The following is a 21,011-nucleotide window of genomic DNA, read 5'->3' on the forward strand; positions in this document are numbered from 1 at the left end:
ATCCATCAAAGGATTATATTATTGAAAGCATCAAATGATCCCTTTTTCTATCACATGATAAGATTCCACACTTTTCACATATTGCTAAGTAAACACAAATAATACTGTAAATGCAGAAATGTTAGCAGTGGTTTTATATTCACGGTTTTCGCAGTGAATTTTCAGCACAAACTTAAAATCAGCGCGAAACTTTTTGCCCACCTATGGCTGTAGCGCTACTATTGTTTCAAACGCGAACTTAAAACCACCGCGAACTTAAATGCATTTACAGTATTGTCAGGATGGAGCCAGTAGGAGGCTATGATCACGATAACCGGCAATAAGTTTGGCTTTAGCGTGACAAGTCATGCACTGTAATAGAACCAACCGCCCAACACAAATCTTATGTACTGTGCTGCAAGGCAGTTATACTAGTTATGAACTAAACAACACTGATACAGAACATTTGAAATTCTGAAAAAAATCATAGCTGAATTTCAGGAGGGTTATCTAAATGAGAGCATACACTGTACATGTACTGTATTAGAAAACTGCCATTGTTATAACGTAGATAAATTATACATGTTTTTTTAAAATTCTTTTTAATGGTTTATGGTTTATCTAATATAAAAATGTACATGTGTAACGGGGGCCGCCCGAACCTCGCACGCGCCCGAACATCGCACGGATTTTTTACTGATCTTATTTTGCATAAGTACGCCGTGTTTGTGTCCAATGACTATGCTGATAAGGAAGGTAAATAACCCAAGTTCATGCACATAATTGTCATTTACATTCAAAACATATGTGTACATATTCATTTCTTGTTTTGTCGAAAAGTAGTATTTTGACAATAATGATGGCAACGCTGAGTAGAGGGTCACTGCGTAGCTAGACGGCCCGGCACCTAAATATACGACCTGTGCCAAGCAGATACATTAGTCGACACACACAGCTATCATACACATAAGAAAAATAATTTCATAAAATACTAAAAATTTGGGTCTTAAAGTGTTTGTTGAGAAGAAAACCGACCAAAGAAAAACAACGTAAACATTGCTGTCGTCTGACGACGTTGTTTTCCCGCCATTTTTTTGGACCGCGATGGTGGCGGGACGATTCAACGCACAGTTTTGTTACGCTCTAACATGTGATTGGTACCGTCTATGAAAAGGAAACTGAATACAGAGATGGCGAAGATGTTTCCCAATAAGTAGACGGAGTATTGTTGATGTAAGCGGTGTCGTTTTTTCGTAATGATTTCGTAAGTCGGGCCGCATTCAATACGTACGTCGGGCCTCGTAGTAGCCTATTTCCCGTGGGAACATGAGCTGGGATGCGCTAGATATAGCCCTTCTCACATGACGTTAGAAGTGCACACAGTCCAAATTTTCCGGTCAAAAGAAAGCTAGAATATAGCAGACTTCAAGCCTTATTTACATTTCCCTAACTTCATCACCAACTTCCGAAGAGAGCAAAATTACCAAAGCGTACTAAGTTAGGCACACTATCTGGCGTAGCACTAAATCAGAAGGTACATTCGTGAAAATGACTCACAGCGTCTTCCGCATGTAACGTGGAGCATGAAGGGCCCATGAACAGTATGAATACATTTCTTGTCCAAGTATGGTCTTTAGATGAAGGTGTTCAAAATTCATTCATTAAAACCTGGCCACTCTCTGGCAACCAGCAATGGAGCGCCGTGAGTTCGAGCGCGTAAAAAAACGTCCGATGGTTGGGCACCCCCCGTTATAGGTGGGGGCAATAGTCTGTGAAAACCATAGCGTCCATCCACTTGCATTCCTGAAACCTACATCATCACAGACAGACCATAACAATCCCCCTGATCATATCAGATAACTGTCATCACTATGCTAATGAGCCATACAGTCCTACCACTTGGGTTATTGTTACAGAGGAGGAGATATGGTCAGAGCAAACTCAGGAAACATCAATGTTATGGTAACAGACATGTCAAGCACTTTCCTGCCCAATAGTTTATGCCTGGTTTGGTACACATACATGTACTGGTACCTCTTGCTATCACCTGCTTTTTGCATAACTGATGGATTGATGGATAGACTGGTGAGAAGCTGTGAGGATGTTCTAGACTGTGACTGTGAGTTTTAAAAAAGTTATTGAGCCTTCAGAAATTTTCTTTAATGGTTTCCATTAACTACTATTAAATGGTATCCTTTCATTTGTGGGAGCACGTTGAAATTCCCTCTCCCTTGTCTACTCTAGCTCTGTACATACATTTGACCATATAAGCAGCTTAGACACAAGTATGCATGTAGTGATCTTGAGTTACCCCAAATAACCCATTTCCACCCTGAAATTTCAGTACAGGTGTCCGAATGATCTTGTCAATGGCCATCAACTGTTGGAATTCACTTACAAAATCCAAAGAAATGGTTTAAGCAACTCAATATGGGTACCTTGAAGGATCATGGCTATGAAAGGACTTCAGTTGCATTTACATGTAAATGAGGTGCCCTTGAAGGTTGGTATCTCTGACATGATAAATAGCAGGAGCTCCAGAGTCCTACTCACATGTCAGCAACGGTATAATGGGTCAAGGGCGAGACTCGTGTATGCATCAATTTGTATCAACTCAATGTAACTAAAGTAGGAGGTGAGATCTCAGTAGCATTTAGAGTAGTGATCATTATGAAACAGAATTTTGACCAAAGTCTTATGGTCAGACATAACTGAATAAATATAGCTATCGATAGTAGATCCCAGTTAACCTTGTGTATTAATTTATACATTTCAGCCTATTAGGAAGTGTCATATTTGTCTGTAATTTACCAGGGCTCCAAGTATGGGAGTCCCTGTAGATTAAATAGGATGATGACACCCAGGCTATATATATATATAATATGTACACATGTTCCTAAATTTGCAGGGTTAAGTTATACAATATATCTATAGCCACTTTCCACATACATGTAAGATAGGGTGAGTGCAAAACTACCACAATCACCATAATTCACAACCCATCTTTTCTTCAACCCATTTGAAAGACATCAATGATGCATTGTTCTGACCTACTATCCCTGCCCTGTTGTAGAGTGGAAAGAGAAGAAGACATATCTCCACACCAAAACCACCTTGATTACTTTCACCTGTCTGGGTACAGGGTCAGCTGTGGTTTTCACTCACACCACCACTCCTGCACTCTGCTGACTGACAGGTTGTTAATAATTCATCCATAACCCATTAATCACGCCCTGGCAGGGTGAGTCACCCTGAGTCACCTGGCAGACACTAGCTAATACCTCATGCTGACGTGATCCACTTCAGTTGTCTTCAGCTGAAACCACCTTACTTGCTACAAACATGCATACTTTATACAGTCATGCAAAAAGTGTGTTACAGGAAATGCACTTTCCACAACTCTGCTTGCAACATCTTTTCTAAAGTGATCGTTTGTATGACCTGTCTTTGACCACACTGCAAGACAATATCCTCAGCATCCTTCAGTCAGGTGAGGTAAAAACTATAGGTAAAAACACCTCATATCCCATTACCAGACATATCCCATTCCTAGGACACCTCAGCAGGAGGTCTGTAATATTTCATAGCGTACGTGTGTGGAAAAACATATCACGAAGACGCTACCTATAGGTCAGGGGTCATATACTGTTATAGCCCAGGCACACAAGCCATTAAAAGTTTGTTTCCGAGAAACTTTCTTGGATTTCTAATCATCTCAGGTCTGCAGGTCTGCCAAACTCAATTTCACCTGCTGCTTCGAAATGTCTCTCTTTATTACTGTCTATCGCAAGAAAAAACATCAGCTACATGTATGAAGCCTGTGAGAATTATGAATGGAGTGCAGAATTGGCCAGTATGACAGAATGATCATGGACTGGCAGCACTTTCATCTCTATGTGTCAATCATACTTAAAATCTCAGACCAGCTAGGACTGTTGGAAAATTGAATCAGCCACAATCAAATCCTTCATCCATTTCAGATGAACATCTCCATACAACCCTTCAGGCTATGACATGGTCTGACTCTGAGTGGAAAAGCTTGCCTCTTATCATATTGCCAGAATCTTCCTTCCACCATCTCTAAATTTCAAAACAAAATACAAACAAAAACTTATACTTCCTGTATTCATTTGTATGATGACAATGTAATGCATTACTTTTCTCTCAAGAAAAGAAATGGTACTAATACAGTATAGTGAACTTGGAACTAAACTTATCTAATGGAATCCCAGAATCCTGAGCTGTCTTGGTCTATAGGGGCAAAAGTTAATTTCAAGGCCTGACGTACATGATATTTCAATCTTCCACAGATGGAAAAGGAACTGCCATTGCATCCATTGCGGAATCCAAACAATTCACCTGGGAGAGACAGGCTGTCTGCTCCATCCCGGCACCCACATCACTCACCCTTCTTTAATGGGCCCTACTCTGATATGGGGATTTCACATGTATTCATCCTGGCTCAATACCAGCCCAGGCCAAAGCCACTCGTCCTTCCGCTGTCTTGATCTCCATACTTCAACTTGCAGAAAAATAGTGCTTGAAGGACAAGTGAACAAACTAACAAAGGGATTCTATCAAGGTTTGGCCTGAGGGATTTGCTGTTGAAGGTTAATATCTATACTCTGACATAGCAAAAACATGCAGAGCAGCCGAAATTCGTCTTGCATGAACTTGGCAAACATAGCTACGGATGGGGTTGGGGGTAATGGCTATGGAATATCCTCTGCAAAGGGCTACGGTGTCATAAAAGTTATCATACACATAAAGTACATCTACAGCGTAACATCCCCTTGAAAAAAAGGCTTACATACAGTATTCATATTTCAAGTTCAATGTCACACAGATGACATCAATTCTGGATCATCCCATTATAGACATCTATTACGAAATCATCAAACTTTTTAATCATAATTATTGATCTTATTAGCAATTTCTATTAAGTGACCTATTCTGCATCAATACTAAATAAATTTTGGCTTTGCATTTAATACTAGCTATCATTAAACAAAATGAATTATTCTTCCCCTTTATACCTTTGATGTAATAGTACGGTCCTGAGGTTTGATGCCATCTCCACTAAAAAGCTTTCCCATCCTCGCAGCCAAAAGTAATGCTTGTTTTCACTCACAAGATTAAGATGAATCACGCCAGCAGCTCTCTTATAGTTCTTGAAGGTACCCATAAAAAACTCAGGCTGGCTTTTCTACGACCTTCACCATGCAGGAGGCAATATGGACCATATATCTCCGCCAGTCTCCATCAACTTTGCACCTTTCAAATGTCAGGTTCCCTTACTGTAACCTTGGGATATGGCACCACCCAGTTAATCTTCATCCTAACTCCATCTTAATCTACATGTACAGGCACTACCCAGCTTTGTATTCAAGCCATACTTTATGCTTGGTTAAACAACCTATAAGTGCATTACATCAAAGGCAAAGCTATTGACCAATACCCCTATTGCAGTCGTAAAATCTTTCATTTCCTGGTAGTTTAGTCCGCAATGTTCAGATCTAATACAGTAGCAGGATTGATGTCTTATAGTCTGGCAAGATTTATAATTCTAAGTCTGCGGTAAGGAGGGGAATAGTCCAACACTGTGTCTGGCTACATCAGACTGAAGGTTTATTTGAATTGTACATGTTCCCAAGTTGAATTTCAAAGTTCACCCGGCGTTGCTGTGGTACCAGTAACTGTTATTCATTAGCTGCTGTGCAACAGAATTACATGTCGTATAAATGTTGCTAACCATGTAAACCCTGCAATTTACGCCATGTTGAATTATTGGATTGTGTACACAGCGCAACTTGTGCAGTCGGTGTGAGTAGTGGGAACAGCAGGTTATCAAATCAATCAGACAGGCATTGAAATAGAAACATCCCCTTACTGCTACCATTGACACATACATGTACTGTATACACTGTTTAAATTGGGTCTGGATTGGTTTATTTGATTCAAGCTATTGGCAACCATCTTTGGGGGAAGTATTTGCCTCTGTAACCACCAAGTGGCAGGATCCAGCTCAGTTTTGGTATTTTACACTTGTTTTTGCAGTATATATTTAGTACACTTTTTAGTAGCCTGAGTGCCATCCTTGTAAGTTAGCTAACTGGACTCCTATACTCTCCCCTAACCAACTAAGAGAGAGTATGGGAGCCCTGGTAAACCAACTAGGATGGCACCCAGGCTAGCTATTTTAATAGTAGTGTACCTTTAATCATTCTTCACTGAGACGAAAATGTAGAGTACTAGAAAGAGTAACAAGACTCAAAAACATTATCATAATTGTGTAAAACACTGACCCAAACCCTTCATCTGCTTGGAGATTTCCACATCTGCCTCCCGGGGGATTTTAGTGTTTATATTGCAGCAAATGACTAATGTGGGTAATGCCGGTCACACAGAGAACTCAATTTTGAAACCTGACATGATCAAGTTTCTCTAGCAATCCCTTCTAGACCTCTTTAACAGATCCCAGTCTAAAGAGGGTCAAAGTACACTGGCCAAATCTGTCCCTAAGCAGTGCAGAAAACTGATATAAATCCACTGAATTTTCCATTGAGGATTAAGGGTTTCAGCTTTCAAACCTATTAGGTGTCAGTGGACAATTAAGCACTGTTAATAACATTGGATAAGACTAATAAAGGGGTTTATACTACATGAACAGAAGATGTGATGGCTTTATTGTTGGTACGGCATGGTCATCGCTCACACTCATGTACAAATGGCACAAGTGAGCCAAACTGACAGGTTCAACACTGGACGGGTACTGTTTCTCATTAAATATTACTGTACCCTTATAACTCACTGGATCGGTTTTATACCCAGGAAGGTACTTCAATCAAGAGGACAGTTTCCGAGTGCTGGAATTTCAGCAGGTGACACCTGTGAGTGCAGGTGTCCCAAGGCTGGAATACAACACCATTAGCAGTGGGAAATTTATTGGAGATGTAGTTTACAGGACTGGTGGATTCTGGGGAGGGTGGATGGGCTGAACAGCAGATTTCGTTTACAGTATAACCATTTTTATAATTTTAAAATTTTCAGTTGGTAAACAAAATTTCTTGGGACCTTTCTTTACCCATATCACTATTCTCTAATACAGCTTACCACATGTACACATACTTTTTTCTAAATCACTATTATCAATTACATGTAGTTTCAAATCTTGGCACAGCATCTCTTCTTTCAACATTTAGCTCCTTCAGATAATGTCCTGAAACGTCGAGATATAAAAGCCTTAAGATTGTTATACGATCTGCCAATAGAATTCATTCTTCAGACGTGCTAGGATTTTCAAAGTGCTATGTATCATCCATATCAGTAGACACCGGGTAGGAATGTAGATGTGCATCCATGCCTATCTGCAGTAAAACCACATTTCATGTGTATAGACCCCATTCCACTGCCATCTCCATGCGAAATCTGTGTACACGGCCACCCAGACACCACTCAATCCTGCATAACATCAACAGGATTCTTCTCCACTGAACATTGTTGCCTTTCCTTTGATGGTAGCAAATTTTGCCATGAAGAATTGATCTTGTGATAGATGGAAGTAAGATAGAAGAGGAGGTCTTCGCAGGATAAAGTCTTCAGCAATACTCTTCCTGACAATACATTTTTCACAGTTATGAACTTCAGCAGCAGATTTAACAGCGAAAAAACACACTAACGCATGCTACATGTCTTGTGCCCCTGTATATCATGACGATTTGCTGCTGGAACTTGGCTCTGTACTGGTATAATTAATGACTTCGTTAAGAAGCACACTCAAAAACACGTCTACTGTGGCCTCCTTTGACATTTACAAGTCAGCATGATTAAGTGAGATGACAGCAAAGGAAAGATAAATCATCTTCTAGTGCACATAATAGGGCCGTTCTGACATGGTTATTGGTAAACCCGTGCTGGAATGTAGAAGCATGTCCCAAGTAATAAATTGGTACTGCTGCAGAAAGAAACATATCGTCTTTCTACTCTGCTGGGGATGAACGAATATTGACACAAGTCTACTCCCGATTTAGTATCTTATTAGATGTTATTCAGGATGAGAAAACATTACTAAGGAGTAGTTATGATCAGATCTACAGTCATGTACATACCACTTTAAAAGTGTTTATGAAAAATCTATTCATACAGCTACATGGTCATGTATATTTATCATTATGAGAAGGACAAAAGACATTTCTATCAATCTGAAGGAGGACAAAAGCAGGTTGAGAACGTTTTTGTGTTGAACATTGCTGCAGCTTCAAGCTGTGGTGCAATTCTACGTTTTGCATGCAGAATGTGTAAACATCTATTAAGTATGTTAAATTGGTAGAAACCATCATAAAAGAATGCCAATTTCAAATTATGAACAAAAGGAATGTCTAGAGTAGGATCCTAAACCTTGAAAAGGGGAATATCTCAAAACATTTGCTAATATCATATAAAGGGGCTTAAAAGAACACTACAGGTTATGTTCAATTAGTAGATACAAATGCAAGCTCGGGTGCCCCTGTCAGCAACTGCATGTTGCCAGAAATACTTCATATTCTTTAGACCTATAACGTAGCTATCTTCCCATTCAGCTTGATGTAAGTATAGAATTATTCAGTAAATATAGAAGGATGTCATCTGGCTATGTCAGTTATACAGAGCAGGAGCACAGGAGGGGAGGCAATAGTGCATGAGCTTTGTTACAAGATAAAAATGAACACCATAATACTAGGAAAGATTATCAGGAAGTCTCTGACATTGATAAATATCATGAACTGCAAAAAAGTTCAGAAATAGTAACAATTTATCAATGAGTACAATATTTCCCATACAATCAACCCCCTGGGAAGGAGATTGCCAAGGGATAGAACTCTTGGGAACAAGAGTAAGTGGAGGTGATAGTCTGGGGATTAGAAAGATTTATACTAATGTTGGAGGCAAGCCCAGAACATTTCATTATAGCAGCAATAGAACATGTCCCATTGGACTACTACATGCCCCAAAATTTGTGATTCCCGGCCAAGAATCTGGCATATCTGTGTAGGAACAGGTGGTGGAAAATTTGCAACCTGCTCAACAACAAATGTTAATTCCTTTTCTGGAACCAAACTTGGTGGTGAAAAAAAAAAGTATCTACAAACGAGTCTTCATCGCACTTGACAGTCATTTCATTGAAAAGCACAAACAAAATACGTAAAATATATCATCCCTCAGAAAGTATGCTAGCAAAAGAAAATATTGCATGTTGAACAATTTTGAAATCACTGGTAAAAAAATAGACTGAAGATGTATATTGTTTTGATAACCTGTGACACCTCTGTACATTATGGTATGTTGTGTGTACGTAGATAGTAAGCCATAATAAATGTGTTCAATACTTCAGTCCTGAGGTAGAGAAACTAGATAAGATCATAGGATTGTCAGCTGTGTTTATGGCATCATGCCAATGTTTCCTCAATATCTCTAACACCAACTGCTTATTCAGTCATACTGTCACTCACTATTTTTCTCCAATACAAACAAGGATCCACTGCTGGTAAAACTTGGATTACCATCTGATAATATGCAAAATATAAAGGCGACTTGTGCACATAGTCCTGAAAACTTGGGACTTTTTTCCTCATCCAGAGAGTACAAAAAGTAGGTTCTGAATATTTACCTGGCTATCATCTTTCCTTCTGAGAAATGCATTACTTGTTATGGTTGAGCACTGTCAAAGCACTGGGAGTCTGTCAGCCCCATTGTCTAAAGCCGCAAACTTACTAGGCATAAATCAGTTTTAATGGCTCGTAAACACATACTAGAAGTTACAAAAGAACCACAGTTCTAAGATGCTTTACATGCTTTGGTACATTGGTTCTAAAAGGAAAGATTTGCGTGTATGAGACGTAAAATAAGGAATGGCAATTTAGGATGTTGAGAGAATAGTCACAAAATTGCCACTGGGTGTGACTGTCCTAAATACCATGTAGTTAAGAGACACCTTCAGTAATGCTTTACAATTTGTGTAGCGACTGTTTTTGATGACATACATGTTGCTGTTTTTCAAGGGTGTCTGAATGTCTTATGTGGCGTCGTGTGGCGCAACTGTAGAGCACGCGGCTGTCAAACAATGGGTCCCGGGATCTAATCCCAGGTGCGCCCAGAGACATGTCCGAACTTGCCCCCGACGTTGTGCCCTTGGGAAAGGCACTTAACACGACTTTCCTCACTTCACTCAGGTGTAAATGAGTACCTAGCTCATCTAGGGTTAGGGACGTCCCTCGGATAGGACGTTAAATGGAGGTCCCGTGTTTGGGGAGAGCAACACCCCGCACACGTTAAAGAACCCACCACACCTTTCGAAAAGAGTAGGGGCATGCCCCGGTGTGCGATGGTCCAAATCTTACAGTCCGGTCTGGGATGACATCTTGTAAAGGTGATAGTTCACCTGTTATGTCAATCCTTCCACAAAATGTGGTAAATCAAAATAAATAAATAAATAAATAAATGTTCATATTTAGAATTTTCCTCAATGTGGTCAAGTGAAACAGTTATAAATAAGATGGAAAAGGAATTTTAGTGTGTAGTAGAGAAGATACATTTTTGTACAGAAACAGACACAACAGAAAAGCGATAACAAGCCACACTGGTTAATCATATCCTTTCCCACATACCACACCTGCAGCTCCAGACAATTACCAGGTACAAAATAAGGGGGAGGAAGGGTAAGTGCTAACACAGGTGTAAGTAACCATAGTGCCATAACCACATGGAAATTCATTGATTGATGTGCACCTCATAATAAGTCTGTGCAGGGTTTTCATCGACAAAAAGTATGGATATTCACTGAAGTTTGTTCTCAAAATACTAAGAAACTGCAAACCACAAAAGGCTTAAGATTTGTCATTCTTATTGGGACATGGATCTACATGTACATGTAACTGTATAGCATGAAATAACCTACAGCGGGAGATATTTTCACATCACTGATTAGACTTGCATGTACAGTAATCTTGTATTGTTCAGAGTTTTAACATCAAAGACTTCTCGACTGAAGTAAATCTGTAGCCTGAAGCACAGATTGCAAACTTATCAAGCATACCATCTTAATAGTTGGTTTGACCAACAGTTCCAGACCTCTCCATTGTTCCAAATTGTTCATTTGGTTAGAACCCTCGGGCAAGACACTGCCTCACAAACCACAGGATGTAAAGCTAAAGGCAACTGCAGAGATTATACAGTAAGGACAAATGTATTAGTACAGACTTAGAGGACAGCTGTCGAGTGTACAGCTTGGGAGGGTGGTTTGGTGGAAAGTACGAGGGGACAGGTTTTTTTTAACAATATACCTGGACACTGGTATAACATGTACACTGTATTCATGAATATATAAACGGGGAGAAGAAAAACATTTTTTTCAAAATCTTTGAGAGCAGCACTTTTTGTTCTTATACAAATATGAACCATATCACATATAATCATTTAAGAGGATGAATCAACAATGAACAAATTGTCTGCCAAGAAAAAAGGCAGGAACACTGCCAGCCATGGCCTTAGAATGTTGGTGGCGAAGTCAGTCACAAAGGTTGGCATTCTTACTACGACTAAGCATGTTCTACATGACATTGTACAGAGTATTTGGGAAGCCGTGACCTGTCTGATGGCTTACTCTAAATCATACTGTATTTTGCTAAAAAATGCATCGATGAGGAAAATGGTTTAGTTCAGGTATTTTGAAATTACAAAACCATACATGTCCTATGGGAGGGACAATAATAAACACTTAATGAATTTATTTTGCACTCTGAAAAATAAGGGTCTGTTGGGGTCATTAACCACTTGATCTATGCTCCTATGCAAAATCAAGCATGTCGCTGGTGTAAACCCCAAAGCAAGCTAAGGAAACAGGGAAAGGAAACAGGAAGGTTCCCCTTTGCTTATCTTTGGCATGGTGCCTGGCCATATATCCTGTGTAACAATATACTCTTTCTCTGTGGGAGATACAACAACTTCCCAAAGTCTGCCTAAACAAAGAAACTTTGGCGAGCTTGCCAACAATCTCTTTACCATACCTACTCCTGGGACATCCCCCTACCATGCCTACTGGAGTGCCCAGAACTGGGTCAGATGAAAGTTCATTCCAATGGCTGGAACCACAAGGTGCTAAATGACATAGTCCAGGCTGGGTTGTATTTTGGTCCTCTAATGAGTGAGACCCAAGCTTCCAGTACTTTCTCTGGGGACAAGAAAAATGCAGCAGACAGCATTGGGCTTACCATAAATACTACAGATGCTATCATATCATTTTCCCTGCAACAGAACAAAGAGAATTTTAAAGCAGCGATTTAGTAGACGCTGTCTTTTACGAACCGTCGGGATTGTGCAGAGCTCAGAATTCCGGTCATTCAGCCAAGCCATAGCGACCGACTTGAAAAGAACCGCCATACGTGAGTCAAATGTTGAAGAGTGCCACATGGTCTGATGTAGGGTAGCAAACTCTCATCTGAACAACATTAACTTTCTTTATGTTTGCAAAGGGAACACTGTCAAATCCCTCGATTCTCTACTTAAGGGTTCTTAAGGGATTCATCCTAGCCCGAATAGCAAACAACACAGCTTCAACCAACTCTATTTGAGGTTAGATCAACCTTATGTCATTGTCATTGTAATTTTTCTAATCCCAGTAGTTGCTTTGATAGACCGCCTGGCAAATCTGCAAATTTCCCCTGCACAGCCAAATCTTACATGCTTGGTCAGTGTTGAAGAATTCCTTTGAGATAAGGCCTTGGGAAACACAGAAAAATATTCCTCATGTGACAGGATTATCAAGAACGTCTGTTCAGAGATAAAATACCTCGCAAGCAACCTTACTTGTCGTAGGACTTCCAACAATTCTTGGTTTATCGCAGATAGGACTCCTATGATCTTGACAACAAAGAACTGAAATATAAGTTACGTGTACTATCACAAGGCAGAACTCGAATAGCTCTGATGTCCTTGACTACATGAAAGTCTAATGCACACAGGTTTGCTAAAGGTTACTTGAGGGCACTGAGACAGTCAACTTCTTGTTCCCATATGTACACAGCACACATGCACCCACTGACATGCTAGGGAAGCTCAGAAGAGAAATATGCTTACCTATACCCATTCAAAGGAGCACGGGAGCAGATATGCCTCTGAACGTCCGTCCCCATGTTGCTGTTGTCCCAACTGAGTATGTTACAGTGTCTGTTTCAGTCTGTGGGAGTGCCCTGTCTGGCCAGTGTCATTCAAACAGCTGCTTGTTGACGGAGAGCAATGTGGGGACAACAAAACATATCCCCTCAGCTTACTCTTACTACCAGGCTACTTCCTGGCAGTCACAGCCATGTAGCTATAGGGTGGGGGTCACTGTTAGATCTGTCTGTCATGCTCTGCTTCCATCCCACAGCACCAGGCCTCTTTTGTGTCACCAAACAAAAGCTCCAAGAGGAACAACTTCACCCATTGTCATGGGAATGAGAGGAACAGTGCTGATGCCAGGGCTGGCAGTCTGTTGCCTGAGGCCAACATCTGCATCCCACTGGCTAACCACTTTACAGATCCTGACCAATCAGATTACATGCTGCTAATTTCTGAAATTTAACCAATGCAGATAAAATCTGCCCAACAGGTCTCACAAGCTTTAATGCTACCTTTGCTATCAATCTCAATTTAGGCAATTCTATAGTGACATGGGGGTGTGAAAGATTCCAAATTGTTGGGAAACTTTTTTCCAGCCAACTTCCATGTTTGATATCTAGGCTGTTGTTGGCCTCTAAGTTTTTTTTCAGAGGGAAACTTGGCACCAACCCAGAGCATTTCATTTTCAAGCATTTATTACAGAAGTGTACAGAAAATGATCAACTGGATAAAGTACATCACTCCTTGAGTACATATAGGGTCTTGACATATGACCAGTTTTCCATACATCCAAACAAAAACAAAAATGTTGAGAAAGTTCCAAAATAATGCATAAATATCTTTTCACAATTGTGCAAAGCTGCAATGAACACAGTTTATATCAAGACAATAGCAAGGAAAGTTAAACCTTGAAACCTACTCTTTAATAGTCTATTCTTCATGTTTTGGGGGAGGGGGTGGCAAAGTGGTTGAAAAACTGTGTTTATGCATAGAAAGTTAATGGTGAGGATAGGGTCCCAGAGAGACGTTCATGACCCAGAACTAAATACATCCTTTCCCACAGGCCTCATCACAGCTGACCCCACACATCAGGGGGAGGTCACACAAAATCACAACAAAACATTTTTTCCCTCCGCAAAAATGAGCCCTACTTTTTATAAAAGAAACCTGGCTTAAGTTTGAGAAGTACCAAATTTCTGATACACAATATGCTATCTGGGAACAAGTCTATTACCTCCTTGCTGGGAATAGAAGATTATTAGATTATGGATCATTATGAACTACAGAGGGGGAGGGGCAAGGGGAATAAACAAATCCAGAGAAAAAGGAGCAGATGTGGTTATCTGTGCAACAGATCATTTACTGTCAATCAAGAAGTATATCAGTTACCATACCAGTTTATCAAAAATATCCCCTCCCCCAAAACAACTATCAGTCATTTAACTGAATGGATCATCACACCACCCAGAGAGAAGGATTATAATATCTTTTGTCCTAATTGAGTGGACAGACAAGCTAATTACTTGTTAATGAGGTTGACAATTGCTGCTATTTCTGTGGAATGGTCTTCTCAAATTGCTGGGAGTTTATTCAGAGGAAGAAGTATTCAATGCATCTAGTCTAATCAGGTCTTCTGTCACTGGCATATTTGAACAGAGGGCCATTTTTACATGCCAAAGGATCCAATGTGAAGTCAGGGCATGACTGTAATTTGTTAGGATCAAAATACATGTACTGAATTTATTTGTTTTATCATCAATGATATATCTCAATATCATACATTCTAACAATATGTAAAAAAAAAGCTCTTTATAACTGATATTGTATTATCAATATATCAACATTATTATAATCATAGTATGATTGCCTAGAATTTTAAAAGAAAACCCCTAGTGACATATTCTAACTATTTTGCAGGTTCTTGGTTGTCCCATTCATAAAAACCATTAAAAGAAAGGGTAAAAAAGACTACAGATTTACACATTTCTGTCCAGAGACTGTATGCTTTCCACATGTACAGTAAAGGCACGTTTTGGAACCTCAGAAACTTAACATTTCCCAGAAGCACTGGTCATTAAAAAAAAACCCAGCTTGCAATCAATACAAGTCATCCCGGCTATGTTTAAACCAGTGTACAGACAGGGACAAATGACTCCCAACCTTCATATGTACCACAAACAGACAATAAATCTTGCGCTGAACCATTCCTGACCCTTGTAGCACCAGATAGTTTGTCTGTGCATCTTAACAGCATCTCTGGAATGTGCCAGTTTATCACTGGAGGTTGACATTCAGAAGGGTGAGGCCTGTTGAGGGTGATACAGGAAAGGGTAAAGGGGGTTGCGCCATACATAAAACCGTAAGAAATATCTTCAAAAGTAATGAACAGTATGGGATTGCCAATTGGAACAACTGGAAAACTGTTACGAATACAAAATAATTTGATAGGAAATGTCCATAGCGCTATAGTTTTAGGGGATATGTTGCTATGATATGTTACAACACTTTGCGTTTTTCTCTTTTTAGCACATAGAAACTGTCTTGTTCTCTTGTAGTAATCCATCATACAATCACATGTACCTTCCTTCATCCCCATCCATTGGGACAGGAAGAGGAATGGTCTAGAATAAAACCTTTATATTCAATACACACCGTACAGATGTCAACCAGATCTATCTTCTGTAAGTGAATCATGATATTGAGTTTTCTTTGCCTTTAGCTCCTCCAAACGTGTCCTTTCCGGTCGAAAGTAAACCCGTCAAAAACATGCATCTACACTCAGAAATTCTACTGAATATTATATACTATTAGATAGAATTTGAGGTTGAGTGTGTTCCCTTTGTAGGGAGCGTAGTCTCTGGAAATACAATGAATATATGTATATATAAAGTCTCCTGTTTTGTAGTGTGACCATTTGTTGTCAGGCGATTTATCAAATTAAAAATTTTCTGGGTAATAGCTGGAAACACAGGACAATGGGGATGTTAAATCGGTTAGTTTTGGTTGGTAATTGATTTGAGATTGATGGCAGAATAGGTCACTAAATTTTCATCGGTTGAAATGTCCGTGAAATCACTGAAAAGATATCTTTTTTCCTGGAGAGTAGCAACTAAAAGAGAGAAATATTTCTAATGAAATATGTCCTGAAAGCCTTGATGCTATCTTTATAAGTGGTTAACTGCTTTAGGACAATGATACCAAATCTCTTTTCATAAGCTATTTTGGATTGGAAAAAGACAGAAGTCTTGGAAGTCCTTGGAAGTTCAAATTTTAACGACTCAGCCTTAACCAGTCAGATTGATGACCGGAACATCTTTTAGACCATGATACTGATTGGTTCAAAAGAACTTTCAATTAGGAGCCATCTTTTGTTCACCACCATGAATAGGCCTGTCAAGGGTTGTCTGGCATTCATGCTGATTCTTCACAATGTAACAATAGATCAGTGAAAACCTAGTAGGACCGAATGCTTTAACCATAGAAAAAAACCTACCTGGCAGGAAATATTTCTACACTCCTTTGATACCTTGACGAGGGAAAAAGCACAAGGGGACCTACATCATAGCTTTGTAAAAATGAAAGGCACTATATTTGGCAGATATTTGTGTCCTTGCAACTCGAAAGATCTAGACATCCTTGCAACACCATGTACTGAGAGTGTGGACTACATCAGCACATGTAGCTGGTTATGTTACATAAAGCTATAGTTATAAGTACAAAGTTGAATCAAGGAGCTTGGTTGAACAAGTCTAGACTAGGCACTTAGCACAGACTTACAGAGTCTACCCTTTGTTCAAGACTTTGAAGTAAAGACGGTGCTTAGCAAGAATAAACAACTGTCTCCCAAGTTGTTTCTTGTCCTTTTCCAAGTTCTTTCCCTCATGCCTGGCCAGGATTTTCCCATGAAAAGGCCAGCAGCACTAAAAGAGTACAAGTTAAGTGTTTACAACTTGTTAGTACAATCGACAATACAGCCCCAGTCAAGATGTTTTGTCTACAAGTGGACGACAATCGCTGTCAAGAGAAGAGGGCTAAGAAGTGCTCTTTAGTGTGAAACAAACTGGTTCAATTGAAGGACACTGAAGAAACATGACACAGCAGAGTAAACTACACTAGTGGGCAGTACAACAAAAACAGAGGGTTGAACCACTGACAACAGCTCTTGAAATTCTTCAATGTCTTACAGCTTTGAAAGCTCCTTGTCATACCAGGTCTGAGGAAAAGAGTTTGGAAGCTGATTCACTGGAAAATATTGTCTGACCTGTTAAATTCGTGTCTTCATTAAAATGTAACCTGTCCAATATTCAAATTGCTGATTCCAAAATGAAATACAAAGCATTGTCAACATTGATCATCAATACTGCTAAGCCTCCCTTTGTTATCCTTCCATACACTTTATACAGAAATGTAATATAATTATCTAAACTGTCTGATCAATAAACTTGCAGCATACCTGTTTCAGATTTCATCATTGTATTGATTCTGTTCTGCCCATTTTGACATGAAGTTAGTCCCATAAGACAACGTCAAAATGCTACACACGACTTGGTCTACCTACCATTTTTTCCTCATAAACAGTTCAAAAAATATGACAGATGTACTTGTCACTGAGGAACTATTTTGATCTAACATGATTATCATGTGATAGTTGCATTAATTTGCAGCTCCACTGGTTGTATTTCTTATGGAATACATGTACCTTGAGCAATAAAACATAAATTAAGGTTATCTAGAATCACCCAATAAAATCAATATTACAGTGACGCCTGGATATTTTTAACATTTCACAGGATTTTCTACAAGAAAACAATCAGTGTGTCGAGGTTTAAAAACAGATATCCCTTATGTCTCTAATGTGGACCTCAAGCTTAATCCTGAGAGTACGTCTTAAAAATGTTATATCATGATTTTGACGTGAAACTTGGCTTCCAAATCATTCCCCCAAATAATTAACGTTTTCTTTCATTGGATATAGGTTCACTTAGCTGCAATAACCACCTTTATTCTAACAATTTGTCAAAATACATTGCTGTATTATCTTGCATTTATCTGCCACGGGATTAATGATAAGTAAATCCAATTAAGTCGAAAGGAAATTAGCAAAGCTTTCAGACAACCTGTCGCTATATAAAAATGTCACTAGAGGTCTCGAGGGAAGACCCAAGATATCAAGGGAACTGGCACGAATCAATAGAACAATAATAACAACTGGTGAAAATTGGTGAAAATGTGAACAAATAAGACTTCTAGTATTAAAAAAGGGATAATACACAGTTGCTAAGCTAGAAATTGTGTATGATGCATGAGAAATTGGAAAATCCTGTAAAAGAATTATCCAACCTTTGCAGAGAACATTTAGGCTCCATAACGAATATAGGTACGGTACATTTACTGCGATTATTGATCTGTATGAAGACCTATACCTCTCCCCTTGCTAGAGACAATTTTGTGGGATACAAAACTCTACGCTTCATCAAGCAATCAATGATAATATAATCATGACCCGCTGTGACACCCATTGTATGAGACATGAACAAATTTCCCCAGATCCGTCAATTCGGTTATGGTATCAGAATAATCCAATGTGACAAGAACATTTCCCTTGCATAAGTAGAGAATAAGTAGTGGAATATGTGCCTGAAAATTGCTGAACAAGTGGCAAGTGCTAGCTATCTGAGAAATAAGACAAATTGGCTGAAATACTCCCTCTAGTTTGGCAAAAGTCTACTATTCCAGGACTGGTGGGGACTAGGCAAGTGCTTCATCACATGTACATGTACAGTATAAATTGTGGCCACTTATTATTTTGCTTGTTGCTCCTTACATGTAAACAGTATTTTCCTGTTATGTGAAGTAAGTTTCAGTGCATTTCAACCTTACTATAGAATGTCAAATGCAGGGAACCAGCCTAACTTTCTAATGCTATAGACATCATGTGTTAGATTCAGTAGATCTCTGTTCTACAACACATTTGCCTGGGGAGGGGATAATACATGTTGTAGTTTGATGGATTTAGCCTAGGGACCTCAACATCAAGTAGAGAAAACTTATAAATTTAAGAATTAAAAACTCAATCTTTAAATCCTCCGGCCTGAAAAGCATCATGATCAAATGCCACTTATCTATTTCAAATCTTACTGGTAACTATGGAAGAAAAATGACTCCTTTCTTGTTCGGCAGACATGGTACTTACCGGCAGATATCGTAGGTAATTTCCTGGCACCCGGCGCCCTTGGCAAACTGCACCGATCCTACGCAAACCTGTCCCATCTTCTTCCTCCTTCCGTCCAGGAAAACTACAGTGTCTACTTGTCCATTACTTGACATTTATGCCTCCTGTATGGTCCGAACATGACAGCTTCACAGTTATGATGGTGTCAATGATTCCAGCACACAAACCCTACACCATTTGTAGGACAAGGTGATGTGGAAGTAACTGTAGGCCTCCGGTTTGATATTTCCTTCCTGCAATTGTCTCATTTACTGGTTGACGTTTTCTGTTGCGCAAAGAGATGTACAGCAAGTGAGAGTAAGAAGAAGAAGATGTGCCCAATGTGACTATAGTATACAGCACTTCTGTACCACTACATCCCTACTATAAACAAATCTCCAGCAAACGTTGTAGAAGCTTCACTCATATAGTAAAGGCAATGACAGGGATCTATTCTAATATGGATGGGTGAAAAATATCCAAGGAGACTACAAGTAAGTCAGTGCATGGCAATCATCATGTCTCCTCATACATGTACTGACATTGCCGTAATCAAGGCAGGAAGGTCACAGGCAGCAGGTACTTTAACCAATTTTGTCACTCTTTTGTCGCAAGCTCGCAGTCCAGGGTTCAATGTCACAACCTTATCTACCATTGCCCTGTTTGTGACCTCAGGAGCAGTGCACTGACTTTCAATGTTTCTCAACATGGACAAAACTTCACAAAAGGTGACCTTCATGCAGCAAAAAAAATGTAGATGGGATGAATGTTTAAACTCTGCATTGAAATACAAAATAGTACACACAACACCTTCGCGTAAAAGCAATAGCACACAAACTTACCCCTGGCTATGTCAGAGAGTTGAGCTTCAGACTTACAAACCCGTCCTGTAGGCCTCAGAAATTAAATTTCCAGTCAATACGATACACAGAATTCGAAAACAACCACTGGGCATTTCAAAGTGTTTCCAGAAAAAGATCCGACACGGAACTGCGATGGTAGTCAGAACTTCCGTTCCGTACACACACATCGACCCTGCAATTTGAAAGGACTGCCCGTGGAGAAGAAAGCTGGGGTATCGTGCCGACAGATCCGAGCTGACGCGTGAATCCCCTCCCTGATGAATTATGCCTCTACAAAGGCCAGGAGGTGACTCTCCTGCTTCAGTCCACTGAACAGGTATCCAACCATCAACATCGCATTTCCCCACCATCCCCGCCGGCTCTCATAAATTAACACTTTGGCAGCCAGAACCACTAATAATACATCCAAGAACAAAAGATAAGGGTGGCGGAATGTATGGGAAAAGAACTGAAGATCTAGCGATGGTGCTACCAAAGCTATAGCTGCTGTGTTCTTCTCCCATTAGCAGTAAATTCTCACAGAACCTGTCCTAGGGGTAGCTAATGCGTGAGACAAAAGCCATCATTAACTCAAGAAGCAGAGATAAGAATAGCACCAACGTCATTCCTGAATGTGCAGAGTGGAAAAGGCAATAAGCCTGATACATTAGCGGCAGATATCCATAGATGTGGATGTGTTTTCCAACCAGACTTGAAAGATCTCAGAGAGCAGGGATCACCAGAGAACTGTCATCAATTCCCCATCTACAAATAACTCTGCTTTTATGGCAAAGGGGTCAGCTACAGAAGGACATCAGAGCGAAGATGCATCTCCTACACACACG

General features: G+C 39.7%; 1 protein-coding gene across 14 annotated transcripts in view; it reads right to left on the reverse strand.

Annotated features, from left to right (window-relative positions):
* Positions 1–21,011, reverse strand: part of LOC136436793 (kelch-like protein 5) — a 128,927-nt gene that overhangs the window by 40,512 nt on the left and 67,404 nt on the right. For 3 of the 14 annotated variants that reach the window (XM_066431109.1, XM_066431108.1, XM_066431106.1), the window contains exon 2: positions 19,307–19,610. The exons of 9 other annotated variants lie outside the window; for them this stretch is intronic. In XM_066431109.1, coding sequence (XP_066287206.1) covers positions 19,307–19,440 — 134 coding nt within the window. In that variant the 5' untranslated portion in view covers positions 19,441–19,610. Of the gene's footprint in view, positions 1–13,089; positions 13,503–19,306; positions 19,611–20,166; positions 20,643–21,011 lie in introns of those variants that run through there. 2 more of the 14 variants (XM_066431107.1, XM_066431117.1) reach the window with 2 other exon arrangements.

The sequence above is a fragment of the Branchiostoma lanceolatum genome, chromosome 6 (assembly GCF_035083965.1).
Source record: "Branchiostoma lanceolatum isolate klBraLanc5 chromosome 6, klBraLanc5.hap2, whole genome shotgun sequence".
Classification (NCBI taxonomy): Eukaryota; Metazoa; Chordata; class Leptocardii; order Amphioxiformes; family Branchiostomatidae; genus Branchiostoma; species Branchiostoma lanceolatum.